The 13,519-nt window shown below is 44.9% G+C and overlaps 1 protein-coding gene across 1 annotated transcript in view; it reads right to left on the minus strand.

The window, feature by feature from the left end:
- Nucleotides 1-13,519, minus strand: part of AACS (acetoacetyl-CoA synthetase) — a 161,661-nt gene that overhangs the window by 136,797 nt on the left and 11,345 nt on the right. Inside the window, exon 2 of the mRNA XM_068243805.1 lies at nt 2,004-2,107. Within this exon, the coding sequence (XP_068099906.1) occupies nt 2,004-2,107 (104 nt within the window). The remainder of the gene's footprint in view (nt 1-2,003; nt 2,108-13,519) is intronic.

Consider the following 13,519-nt stretch of genomic DNA (forward strand, 5'->3'; position numbering starts at 1 on the left):
AGACCCTTGGAGCCATGGATGAAGGACACCTTGACTGGTCGGTGAGAGGCCTAGCCTTTTCACTGACCTGTGTCCTTCATCCATGGCTCAGAGGGTCATGTGCCAGTGGTTAGGTTTTTGAAACACTTCAATTTATTAGGGCCTGGTGTCCCCGAAAGACACTACCTGGGTCACAACCTTGTGCCTGTTGCACTGCACCTGTAGTCATGCACCTCTGCCATCGGTTCCTCTTGCTCCTCACTTTGTTCTTGTTCCTAATCACTTGCACAAGACCCTTGGAGCCATGGATGAAGGACACCTTGACTGGTCGGTGAGAGGCCTAGCCTTTTCACTGACCTGTGTCCTTCATCCATGGCTCAGAGGGTCATGTGCCAGTGGTTAGGTTTTTGAAGCACTTCAATTTATTAGGGCCTGGTGTCCCCGAAAGACACTACCTGGGTCACAACCTTGTGCCTGTTGCACTGCACCTGTAGTCATGCACCTCTGCCATCGGTTCCTCTTGCTCCTCACTTTGTTCTTGTTCCTAATCACTTGCACAAGACCCTTGGAGCCATGGATGAAGGACACCTTGACTGGTCGGTGAGAGGCCTAGCCTTTTCACTGACCTGTGTCCTTCATCCATGGCTCAGAGGGTCCTGTGCCAGTGGTTAGGTTTTTGAAGCACTTTAATATTAGGGACTGGTGTCCCCGAAAGACACTTGGGCAGCTATGCCCTGCAACTCTTCCAGCACAAAGTTGGTGGTTGGTGTTCCTTAAAACTGACCGGGCTATACCATAGATATGTTATTTTTTTGTCTTCCATGTTGGAAGAATGTTTCCATGTTGGAAAGTGGCTGTTTTTGCAATAAAAAAATTTGTTTTTACATACCTCAGTGTGATGAGTAGTTGTTCTTGTGGTGTGACTACTCTCCTGAACGTGGTATCCTTCTTCCTAAGGTCATCCTTCACCATCTCCAAAAGGGTATCAAACCTGTCAGGAGATGGAAAGGAAGAAGCTGTAAAGTATGTTGTGGGACAAGGTGTTGGGTGGAGGATGGGGGAGGTGTGTTTACAGAGGTTTGGGAGTGTTGTGGAGGGTGGGGGTGTAGTGTATAGCTAGGTATACAGGGGTGTGGGGGTCAGGGTGGTGTGTTTAGCTAGGTATACAGGGATGAGGTGTTGTGGGGGTGAGGGTGGGGTGTTTAGGAATGGTGGGGGTTGGTGTATTTAGGCCTATATACTTACAGGGGAATAGACATCCGAGTGTAGCTGTAGAACTTCTGTGGGTGTCGTCTGAGGTCCCGGTAGAGGGCCTGGAACTCTCCCTTCCTCTGCCTCCTGGCTAGTAGAGGGTGCACCCACCATCTCCTGCGAGGAGCACGCCTTCTCCCCACATAGTAGTAGGTAAACAACAGGAAGGAGAGAATTCCCAGGTAATAAGCGTAAAAAATGACTGGATCCATGGTCCCAACTGCTGTCTCTGTATCCAAGGATTGTCTCCACACGTCCAGCTGTCTCCAACAATGACCCCAGAGCTTCTGCTGACCTCCCAGAACCCCAGGTATTTATACAGGTTGTTATCTCTTTAAGAATCCGGATCCGGACCGCAACCGTGTTCATACCGCATGGAAACCGTATGCAACCGGACCGGATCCGGACAGGAACCGTACGGTTCAGGTCCGATCCGGCTCCGGTGCGGTCCGGACATCCGGTGCGGTTTTCGCAAAACCGCAAGTGTGAACGGGGCCTAAGGGAGTAATATTAGTTGTATAGACATGTAAAAGGATAATCTGTGTGTTTTTTGCATTGTTAGTATTAAAAAAAAAAAAAAAAAACACAATGCTTTGCTGTCACTGAACAGCGGCCTAACAGTGCCCCCTAGTGCAAAGAAAAAAAATGCAATAAGGTGATAAGCTCTAAAGGGACCCGTGGCTAGAAAAAAAAAACATTTTTACCACAATTTTAAGCAAATAATGTAAATTAAAGTACATTTGTACTGTAAGCAAAAGCTGTATTTGACATACCTCATCATACATGCAGGAATGCACAAGGCCACTGAAGTCCCAAAACTCTCCCCAAAACTCTGGATAGGATTTCACAGTCCACTGGTACAGTTCATTGTAATTGGCTGCAACAAATAAATAACATGCAAGTTAGAGGTACCTTAACAGACATCTGACACTTTACAAAAAGACTCTGAGGTACTATTCAGGGGCGTACCTAGAAATCACTGGGGCCCCCTGCAAAACTGTGGATGGTGCCCAACATCTCCCCCCACACCACCACAAAAACAAACAAAAAACAATCTTTTTTTTTTTATTACGAATAATGGAAAGACAGGCCAGACAGGATGTACAAAACACAGTATAGGTAGCCAGGTATAGGTGCCTCCAGTATAGCCAAGTATGAGTGCCCCCAGTATAGATAGCCAGCTATAGGGTCCCCAGTATAGATAGCAAGCTAGCCAGCTGCTCCCCCTACCTCCATTGTACCCCCTTCTGCCCCTAAAAACAGTCCTGGAGGGTCCCCGAGCCACAGGTCCCCCTAAGGTTTCTCCTCTTAAGGGGCTATTGGTATGCCCCTAGTATCATTGTTACCACAAGAGGGGTAGTGGCATTGCAGAGAGCAGCTACTACTGCCTGAAACTGAAGGATAAGACAGCTAATATTTCCTACTTTAATGCAAATGTACTGCAAATTGTCTGGAGCTTGGAACCGGGAAATCAGAATCAGTCAAGTGCATTTAGCCCAATTCGAAGCTGAATACTGTTTGCAAACTGGAACCAAGAGCAACTACAGACATCAAATTAAAAAAAATTTTGGCTCGGAGGAAAACCTAAAGATAAAAAAAAAAAAAAAAACCACCATCATGACACCTAGGGTAAAGCCACACTTTAGGCGCACTTCATTCCTGGCAGGGATGTTTGATTTACAGTGAAAGGCTTGGTTTAGATGGATGTCCGAACCAGCTGCGTGCAGCAGCCCAGCATCTCCTCACAAATGCTTTTTTGCAAGTGTGCAGCATTTGTCTCCTTTACCCTACAGGGGGACACAGAAACGTGGCGGTAAACGATCCTGGAAGCAACCAGGATCATCTAAGCTCCAGGCAGACAGCAGCGAAACTGGGATTGTATGGATGGCTGTCCATTCTAATGGACAGCATTTAAGGGTCGAACACCAGGGCTGTCCTTTACTGCCGTGCATGCGTCCGCGTATACTGGGCCTAATTGAACTGCAATGTCTGTGCCATTGCCTGATTTCTGTATATGTGCAATGGACTAAACCCAAACCTATCATCCATCAAAAGTCCTAAAGCTTTATCTGGGATCGGTTAGCGCCCTTGCTTCTATTTGCCAACCTTGACACCCCTCCCCGCTCAGAATGCACTGGTTGCTCAGCAGCAGGACAACAGCATATAATGTGTGTGATTATGTGTGGAAAGAAAAACGAACACCAGGAGAAGGGCAATTAATACATATGGGGGTGATGGGGGGGGCGCAACTAGCTTGAGGCACTGAGATAGTGAGAAATGGCTCGTCAGACTAACACGACACACCACGTTGTACAATGTAGTATGTTCTTATTAGTAAAGGTATTTATAGAGTGCTGACATACAGTGGGTTGCAAAAGTATTCGGCCCCCTTGAAGTTTTCCACGTGTTGTCACATTACTGCCACAAACATGCATCAATTTTATTGGAATTCCACGTGAAAGACCAATACAAAGTGGTGTACATGTGAGAAGTGGAACGAAAATCATACATCATTCCAAACATTTTTTTACAGATAAATAACTGCAAAGTTGGGCGTGCGTAATTATTCGGCCCCCTGAGTCAATACTTTGTAGAACCACCTTTTGCTGCAATTACAGCTGCCAGTCTTTTAGGGTATGTCTCTACCAGCTTTGCACATCTAGAGACTGAAATACTTGCCCATTCTTCTTTGCAAAACAGCTCCAGCTCAGTCAGATTAGATGGACAGCGTTTGTGAATCGCAGTTTTCAGATCTTGCCACAGATTCTCGATTGGATTTAGATCTAGACTTTGACTGGGCCATTCTAACACATAGATATGTTTTGTTTTAAACCATTCCATTGTTGCCCTGGCTTTATGTTTCCATAAGAGGTTTTCTTCCAAGTTTGCCCTGTATTTGGCTCCATCCATCTTCCCATCAACTCTGACCAGCTTCCCTGTCCCTGCTGAAGAGATGCACCCCCGAGCATGATGCTGCCACCACCATATTTGACAGTGGGGGATGGTGTGTTCAGAGTGATGTGCAGTGTTAGTTTCCCGCCACACATAACGTTTTGCATTTTGGCCAAAACGTTCCATTTTGGTCTCATCTGACCAGAGCACCTTCTTCCACATGGTTGCTGTGTCCCCCACATGGCTTGTGGCAAACTGCAAACTGGACTTCTTATGCTTTCTGTTAACAATGCCTTTCTTCTTGCCACTCTTCCATAAAGGCCAACTTTGTACAGTGCATGACTAATAGTTGTCTTATGGACAGAGTCTCCCACCTGAGCTGTAGATCTCTGCAGCTCGTCCAGAGTCACCATGGGCCTCTTGACTGCATTTCTGATCAGCGCTCGGCCTGTGAGTTTAGGTGGAGCGCCTTGTCTTGGTAGGTTTACAGTTGTGCCATACTCCTTCCATTTATGAATGATCGCTTGAACAGTGCTCCGTGGGATGTTCAAGGCTTTGGAAATCTTTTTGTAGCCTAAGCCTGCTTTAAATTTCTCAATAACTTGATCCCTGGCCTGTCTGGTGTGTTCTTTGGACTTCACGGTGTTGGTTGCTCCCAATATTCTCTTAGACAACCTCTGAGGCCGTCACAGAGCAGCTGTATTTGTACTGACATTAGATTACACACAGGTGCACTCTATTTAGTCATTAGCACTCATCAGGCAATGTCTACAGGCAACTGACTGCACTCAGATCAAATGGGGCCGAATAATTATGCACACCCCACTTTGCAGTTATTTATTTGTAAAAAATGTTTGGAATCATGCATGATTTTCGTTCCACTTCTCATGTGTACACCACTTTGTGTTGGTCTTTCATGTTAAATTCCAATAAAATTGATTCAGGTTTGTGGCAGTAATATGACAAAAATGTGGAAAACTTCAAGGGGGCCGAATACTTTTGCAACCCACTGTATTCTGCAGTGCTGTACAGAGTATATAGTCTTGTCACTTAGGGCTGGTTCACAAGGGCGTTTTTGTGCCGTTTAACGCAGTGTTTAAGACACAGCATTTTTTGGATCTACCGCCGTCCCATTCAAGTCAATGGGAGCGTTTAGAGCTGGCTTTTGCAGGCTTTCATGAAAGCCTGGCGGTAGATCCCAGCATTGCGTCCAGTCTCGAAAGCAACATGTTGCTTTCAGAGGCGGTAAACGCCAGGAAACAATAGCAAAGACCAGAACTGCTAGCCTAGAACGCTTCCCAAAAGCCTTCAAAAGCTAGCGTCTAAACGCCGGCGTTTGAACGTGGCACCGAGCAAAAGCTCGGCAGAAGCCCGTGTGAACCAGCCTTAACTGTCCCTCAAAGAAGCTCACAATGTAATTCCTATAGTCATATGGCCATTATAGTCTAGGGCACATTTTTTAGGGGAGGCTATCTGTATGTTTTTTGGGATTGTGGGAGGAAACCGGAGTACCCGGAGAAAACCCACCCAGACACGGGGAGAACATACAAACTCCCTGCAGATTTGAATTAGAGACCCAGCACTGCAAAGTAGCATTCCTATGAGGTAACTTTACACATAACTATCATGACAAAAACAAGTGAATGTTTAGGCAGAAGTGTACTCCGTATAAACAGGAAAACCTCTAGTCTTATTAACATTTACCCTAAAAAGCAACTTTTCTTCATGTTCCTAAGTGCTCTTTGTGCTACTGTTGGTGGCTTTGTGCCAGTGACTCTAAACTGATCTAAGACTGCATGGTCAGGAATGGCCAGAGATTCTTCCCATTTCTTGGCTTAGATGCAACTGTAAAGCTAAGAATATAGTGGTGCTTTGTCTCATGTGACCGGCAGTGAATGCAGGACATTGTTCCTGTCTTTTGTTTGCATCACCCTATGGCCAGTCAAATGCAACATTTGTCATTTAGAATGTCAGTTTAATTATAAGTCAGCTTTAAAACAAGCAAAGACATAGTTCTAGTAGGTTTGCAAAACTCACCTATGTCAGATTTTGTGCCGCGCTTTTTGTTTAGTGTTCAACAGAACAAGAATCACAACGCCATCGTCCCCCAAATATATACAAATCGCAAACGCTGCTGTGAGAATGATACAATTTACAATAATACAATACAATAACATTTCTATAGCGCTTTTCTCCCATAGGACTCAAAGCGCTTAGGCTCTCTCAGATTCAGTAATTAGTAGGATGAAGTATTCACACAACAAAAGTTATATTTCAGCAAATGCCAGACTGAACAGGTGGGTTTTCAGTCTGGATTTAAACACGTCCAGGGATGGGGCTGTCCTGATCTGTTGAGGTAAGGAGTTCCAAAACGTAGGGGCAGCATGACAGAAGGCTCTGGGACCAAAAGTTTCTAAGTGGACTCTGGGTATGACTAGATTATTAGAACCTGTGGATCTGAGAATGCGGGAATTGCTACGCAGCTGCAACATATCTTTCATGTATCTAGGGCCTAGATTATTCAGGGATTTAAATGTCAGTAGGCCGATCTTGAATAGGACCCTCCATTCTATAGGTAGCCAGTGAAGGGAATGCAGGACTGGCGTTATGTGGCAGTGACGGGGTTGGTTGGTTAGCAGTCTGGCAGCAGTATTCTGTATCAGCTGTAGGCGGTACAAGGCCTTTTTTGGAAGGCCAGTGTAGAGAGCATTGCAGTAGTCCAGTCGGGATGTGATGAAGGCGTGGACTAAGGTTGGCAGATCTTCTGGGGGTATGAGGTGCTTGATTTTTGCAATGTTCTTCAGGTGAAAATAGGATGATTTCACCACAGCAGAGATTTGAGTTCTGAAGTTTAAATCCCCATCAATTAGAACTCCCAGGCTACGCACATGATCAGAGCTGCGTAGATCCGTGCCTCCTATTCCCAGTGGTGAAGACTGCAAGTTAAGTTGTTTTGTTATCATGCTCTGCCCTCCAATCAGAAGGACTTCAGTTTTGTCTGCATTTAGTTTCAGCCAGTTGTCATTCATCCATTGCTGTAGTTCACGTAAGCAGGCGTTTATAGTTAGAGTTGGGTCTGTCACACCAGGCTTGAAGGAAAGATATAGTTGGGTGTCGTCTGCATAGCAGTGGTATGTCAGGCCATGTTTTTGGATTAGTTTTCCCAACGGTAGCATGTAAATCGTGAAAATCAGGGGAGAGAGGATTGAGCCCTGGGGCACCCCATACTTAAGTGTTACAGGGGTGGACAGGAAGGGCCCCATAGACACTTTGATGATCCCATAGGGATACATTAGCAGCCAGCAGCGCTTTGCTGATCGCCCGGCAATCAGCAAGGCGCTGAAAAGCTCTCAAGTGTGAACCAGCCCTAAGGGCTCTTTCACATTAGGGCAGATTTTCTGCGTTTCAACGCAAAGGATAAAGTTTGCGTTACCCAAGGTGAAATGAAAGTCCATAGACTTTCATTTTAGCTTTCACATATAACGCAGCCTTTTTGTGCGTTGCGTTACACTGCACCCAGGCGCAGTTTTTTGGCCAACGCTAGCTTTATGCGTTACAATGTTAGTCAATGTAAAACGCACACTATGCGCGTTTTTAATCCGTTAACGCAGGCAATCAGTCCCAGAATGCAACAGAGGAACAATGTAGAAAGTTGACAACTAAAAGAAAAAAAAAATTACCTGCGTTTTTCTATGTGCAGTAACGCATTGAAAACGGATTAAAAACGCACACTCACTGCAGTGCAACGCATATCAAAACGCAGTAAAAGGCATACAACAAAACGTATGCTTTGAGCGTTCTCCAACGCAAGCTCTGATGTGAAAGAGCCCTTAGACAGAGATACTTTCTCATAAAAATGGCCAATTGTATCATTAAGAGCGCTTTCACATTACAAGATGTGTGAATGAATACGATTTCCTGCATGCATTCCTGATGTACAACATGCTTGTCGTAGTGCATTATAGCAGAGATTTTGGCAGCCGCAGCACAATAGAACCCGATGGCAAATCGTGTGCGTTTTATTGTACCTGGCTACATTACATCGCATTGCGGAGAAATGCACAGCTGTACTGTCAATGGTAACATGAAAATAGCTGGGGGTGGGTGCAGGTTAATTATGCCTGGGGGGCCCCACTGTAGCTACAACTGGCCTAACCTCCTCATACTCCTTTGTTAGGTCCTCTGCTTCTGTGCTATTTTGTTACTATGACGACTTCTTGCACTTGCTATAGATGTTTTTTAGAGATAGTAAATGGCACCCTTAGTTTCCTTGATTATGGAAAGGAATATATTGTATTTGGTTGCACATTTTCCTAAGGCCCCATTTACACTTAATCAGTTGGTATGCTTTTTTTTCTTCTGCATAGCACTGCATTATGAAACGTCTTTCAGTTGAAACGCGTATAGGGGTTGGCTCACAAAAGCGTGATAACTGCTATCACGGCAGTTATCACACGATCTGCCATGCGCGAACGTTTGAAGCACACGTGTGATCATGTGCAAACGGTCCTTTATCACGCGAGGTAATGCTTTACGCACGCAAACCTTCGCGTGCAGCAGATCGCGTGATAACTGCCGTAATAGCAGCTTTTGTGAATCAACCCCATAGTGTGAACTGTGCCATAGGAAAACATGGGTATTAGTTGTCCTTTAAGTTATAACTGAGAGCAACTGAATAAGTGTAAGTGGGGTCTTAGGCTACGTTAACAGTGGGGCATTACACGGTTCAATGTGGCGAAGCCAGTTTAACCCTTTAGGAAATGCAGGGTCGAAATTTTTCCTGCCGCTGGGGAAGTATGCCTTTCCCAGCCTGGCAGGATTAGCAGGGTATGCAGAGTGGGTGGCAGGGAGTTTTCATAGTTACCTGTTCGGATGGCTGGACCAGCTCCTTCCTCCACCGCAGTGACGATGAAAGCCTGACATGTCTCCTCTGTTTCGATCACAACAAGATGTGATAAGGACCCAGGGAGACCATGTCAGCGTTACATCGCCACCCAGTGGTGGAAGAGGGGTGATGGAAGAGTCTCTTCCATTACGGCCATCCACAACTGGATGACCCCCAGTCATTTCAACTCTATGCTCATTTGAGGCATTGGCCTAATATCCACCCAGTGACCAATCTTGGTCTAGAATTTACCAGTCTATGCTCTGGTCAGACGAAAGGGACGCTTGCTGCATATCTAACTCTGGATGTACAATTGATCATACTAGGTTTTTAAAAACTTGTAACAAGTAATAAAACCTCAATGGTCTGCCTCTGAAGAAGCAACTGGTTAAAAGGTCACAAAATGTGCATCAAGCACAAATTTGATATCAATAATAGTAATATTTTATAGCGCTTTTCTCGGTGGGGACTCAAAGCACTGTGACCCTGCGTTATGCAGTCTTAAAGGTTTGGGAGAAGAGGTACGGTAGGTTTTTAGCATTTTCTTAAAGCTGTCCAGAGAAGGAGCCTCTCGCATTGATTGTGGAAGCGAGTTCCATAGAGTAGGGGCTGCATAGGAAAAGGCCTGAGCACCAAATAAGAGTATCCTGGGAATAACCAGATTCATCTTGTTGGCAGAGCGGAGGGTGCGTGAAGGGACATAGAGTTCCAATAGATACGCTATATACTTGAGTCTCATGTGGTTTAGAGCCTTGAATGTCAGCAGGCAGATCTTAAAATAGATTCTCCATTTTACTGGCAACCAGTGAAGAGTTTGCAGTACTGAGGAGATGTGTGAGCTGTGGGGGCATTGGCTAGAAGTCTGGCTGCTGCATTCTGTACTAGTCGTACGGAGTGCAGAACCTTACCTGGGGATTCGACAACAGGGAATTGCAGCAGTCCAGGCGGGATGATACAAATGCATGAACTAGCGCAGGTAGGTCCCCAGCTCGGATAAGGGGTTTATGATTCTTGCTATATTTCTCAGAGGGAAGACTTGACGACAGCTGATACCTGCTGTCTGAGTGTTAGCTTTCCATCCAGGATCACCCCAAGGTTTCGCACAGAGTCTTTATACTGCACGGCATCTCCCCCAATTGCTAGTTCAAAGTGGGAAGAGTTTTGGACTTTATCATGTGTGGCCCGCCTACCACCAACACCTCTGTTTTTTTTTAGAGTTCAGCCTCAACCAGCTGGTGTTCATCCAGTTTTGTAATACCACTAGGCAGGCATTGATGGATGCTGATGGGTCTTGGGTGCCAGGCTTGAAGGACACATACAGTTGTGTGTTGTCTGCACAACAATGGTATCTTCGGTCCTCATTCTGGTCTATTTTGCCCACTGGGAGCATGTAGATTGCAAAAAGTAATGGAGATAGCACAGAACCCTGTGGAACTCTATAGGCAAGTGGCACTGGATTAGAGAAGTGTGAGCCCACACATACTTGCTGTGTTCTGCCAGATAGGAAGGTCTGAAACCAGCTAAGAACAGCACCCATTAGGCCACAGTAATTCAATCGCTGGATTAGTATTCCATGATCCACAGTATCAAAAGCTGCAGACAAATCAAGAAGAAACCGAACTGAGCACTCGCCCTTGTTTCTTGCTGTAAGTAGATCATTCATTACTTGTTGGTCCATATGTCAACAATTGTGTTGACATATGGACTTTTATGATACTTGTTATATCCACTGGCTAATTTTAAGCTTACAATTAAATTAAATTAAAAGCTATGTTTTACATATCCCACAGTGTTAGATTTGCTATGAACCTGTTAAACCCTCAACCTAATTATTGTGTGTGTATTGTTCTATGGAGGGGTGGCCTAATATATATATATATATATATATATATATATATATATATATATATCTCATTTTTATACAATATTACTTTATAAATGTAGTCAGTGTTTTCCCATCACCCTTTCCTCTCCCGGATTTACATTCTGAAATTTATCACAGGTGGTGTCATCTTTAGTGCTGTCAGGTGCTCTCTGCGGAATGTTTACTGAGAGTTCTGAAGTCAGAAACAATACCTGGTCTACCAGAATACTCTGAGAGGAGAATCCCACATAGCTAAACAGCCAAGGTAAGGTTGTGACATTACTATATAATTTTTATTTTAATTTTCTTTCAGAAGTGTTTCTGATGTTGAAAACCAGGATAATTAACATAAAAGTGAGTATCCTGAATAATTAGCTACATTCTACTACGTCACTACAGTACCACATTGTTGCTAAAGCAGAATCATTTATTTTAGCGAGCAAACACGGGGGGTTGGGGGGGGGGGGCAGAGTTTATATCCGGAATTTGTTTTGGCTCATACAGGTCCTGGAAGGATGGAGGGATAATGTCAGAAAGCCAAGAGCCGAGGCTGCCATACTACGGCTCCACCAGTCACATTTGGCAACCATATGTCATCCCTAAGGAGACATTGGGGGGGGGGGGGGGGGCAGAGGGAGGCGAAGGTTCAGCAGTGATGACCCAGTTCTCCGTTCTTCATGAAAGAAACCTGTGATGATGGCTGACGCTGCTGAGGATGCCGATTGCTAACATCTGGCAATGCAGGCCAAGGTGTTCCAGTTCAAAAGGTGCAAGTGTTCTGTGGTGGGCCCCGACTCCTGGGCAGCATTCGGCAGGACTTGTCAGGATAGTCTGGCTGTTTCAGAATCATTCAGATGCCTTTACTTCCGGTTTAGTGGCTGGCATCATGGAGGAGCTGAACCAGGTGTCCCTGCTGCGGTGAAGCAGCAGCCGCCAATGGATGGGTGGATGGAACCAGCATCCAGCGAGGCCAAAGATGTCCCAATCAGCGCGGTGTCTTTTTACTTCAGTGGAGCCTGATCCTGGGTAGCAGCGCTGGACACGGCCAACAGACCCAGGCAGCGGCAAGGCGGAAAAAACTCCAGGTCCCGGACTCCCCACATCCTGCACCCGCATCCCAGGCTACACTACACACCTTCAGGGGGAAAAAAACAGGTGAATTGGTAGGGAAAAAGGGAAGAAAAACAAGAAAAAGCCAGAAACCTGTGGCCATGGCTGCCAATGAAGGCGCCATCTTCCTGAACGGCAGTTTAAATCAGAGTGAATAGAGTTGGCGTGAGTGACATTACAATTCTAGGAGTACAAATATACTCAGAAGGTAACATGACATTGAGGAACACCACTGTCCCTGGAAATGGGAAACAAACAGCTTATAAACACGTACTAAAATTTCCTAGTGTATACCTGACTCCATTTGCACACATTACAGACTCTCCCATTTGGCCTTTTCACTAAAAAGTGACACCTGTTGCAATGAGCTCACTTCAAAAGTAGGTTACCGCAATAGCCTGGAGCTACATGGCCAGAAGTTGGAGTACCATAGTCGGTATGACAACAATTAAGGGAATCTAACTAAACGTGTTCTCCTTTTAATGACCTGGAGTAGACTTTAGACTAGATCTAGACTGGACTTTTTAAAGAAAACCTGAACTGAAAATTAAAAGTCAAAATAAGCATACACAAGTCATACTTACCTTCCATGTAGTCTACTCCTCAGTGTCTTTCTCCTGTCCCGCGTCCTGTTTGTTCACTGTGATCAAGGGAATTTTCCACCCTCCATTTTGAAAATGGCCATTACCCATAACAGCTTTTTGGTCAGCACACAGTTAAACTGTAACATCGCCCACTTGAGCCATAGGGAAAACATGGACATTACCTGGTACATCAGTTTTCCTCTCAGCTATAACTGACAGCAACTGATACATTTCAGATCTGACAAAATATTGTCAGAACTGGAAGGGATTATTATCAGAAGAAATTGGTGAGCTTCTAAGATGAACTGATGGCAAGGTAACTATGTAATGTTCATTTGAAGTTACCTCATGTGTTTATTTTAAATATTTTTACTCAGTACAGGTTCTCTTTAAGTCACAAAATGACAGCAGAAGTCTGATGAAGCCCCACAGCTTGATGGTGCGTTACGGCTGTAGACCTCCCACTGCCTGTACCTCTCTCCATCACGTGCGGCACTGTTGATGCAATTTTGGAAATAAAGCGAGTTTTAGCTTGATGTGCGCTGCCTCCTACATTCGAAGATTGTCTTTCAACTTTGGTAAGCTGCACTCTAGCGTTTATTCTGGTCACTGTCCTAAGCATCGGTATCTTCTACCTTTTCCTACTAGGCAGACATCGGATTTGGTTGGAGACTGTTTGCTATGACAACATGTCATGTGGCTGTGACAGCTTCTTCTCCCCTTTTCATTTCTTTGCTTCTAATAATAATTTCAAGTTGATGCATATTGTATGTTAACTTTATGCAGATGTATGCAACTTTCAATTATTATACCTATGAAAATCATCAGCTACTCAACCTGACCGGTTTCATTCCAAGCTGCATAAGCTTGCACATAATGAATATAACATTTGCATCAATGTGAGGTGATAAGCATTTTGGCAACCATCTCTAGGGGTTATCAGAGACGGCCAAT

Source organism: Hyperolius riggenbachi, chromosome 1 (assembly GCF_040937935.1).
Source record: "Hyperolius riggenbachi isolate aHypRig1 chromosome 1, aHypRig1.pri, whole genome shotgun sequence".
Lineage (NCBI taxonomy): Eukaryota > Metazoa > Chordata > Amphibia > Anura > Hyperoliidae > Hyperolius > Hyperolius riggenbachi.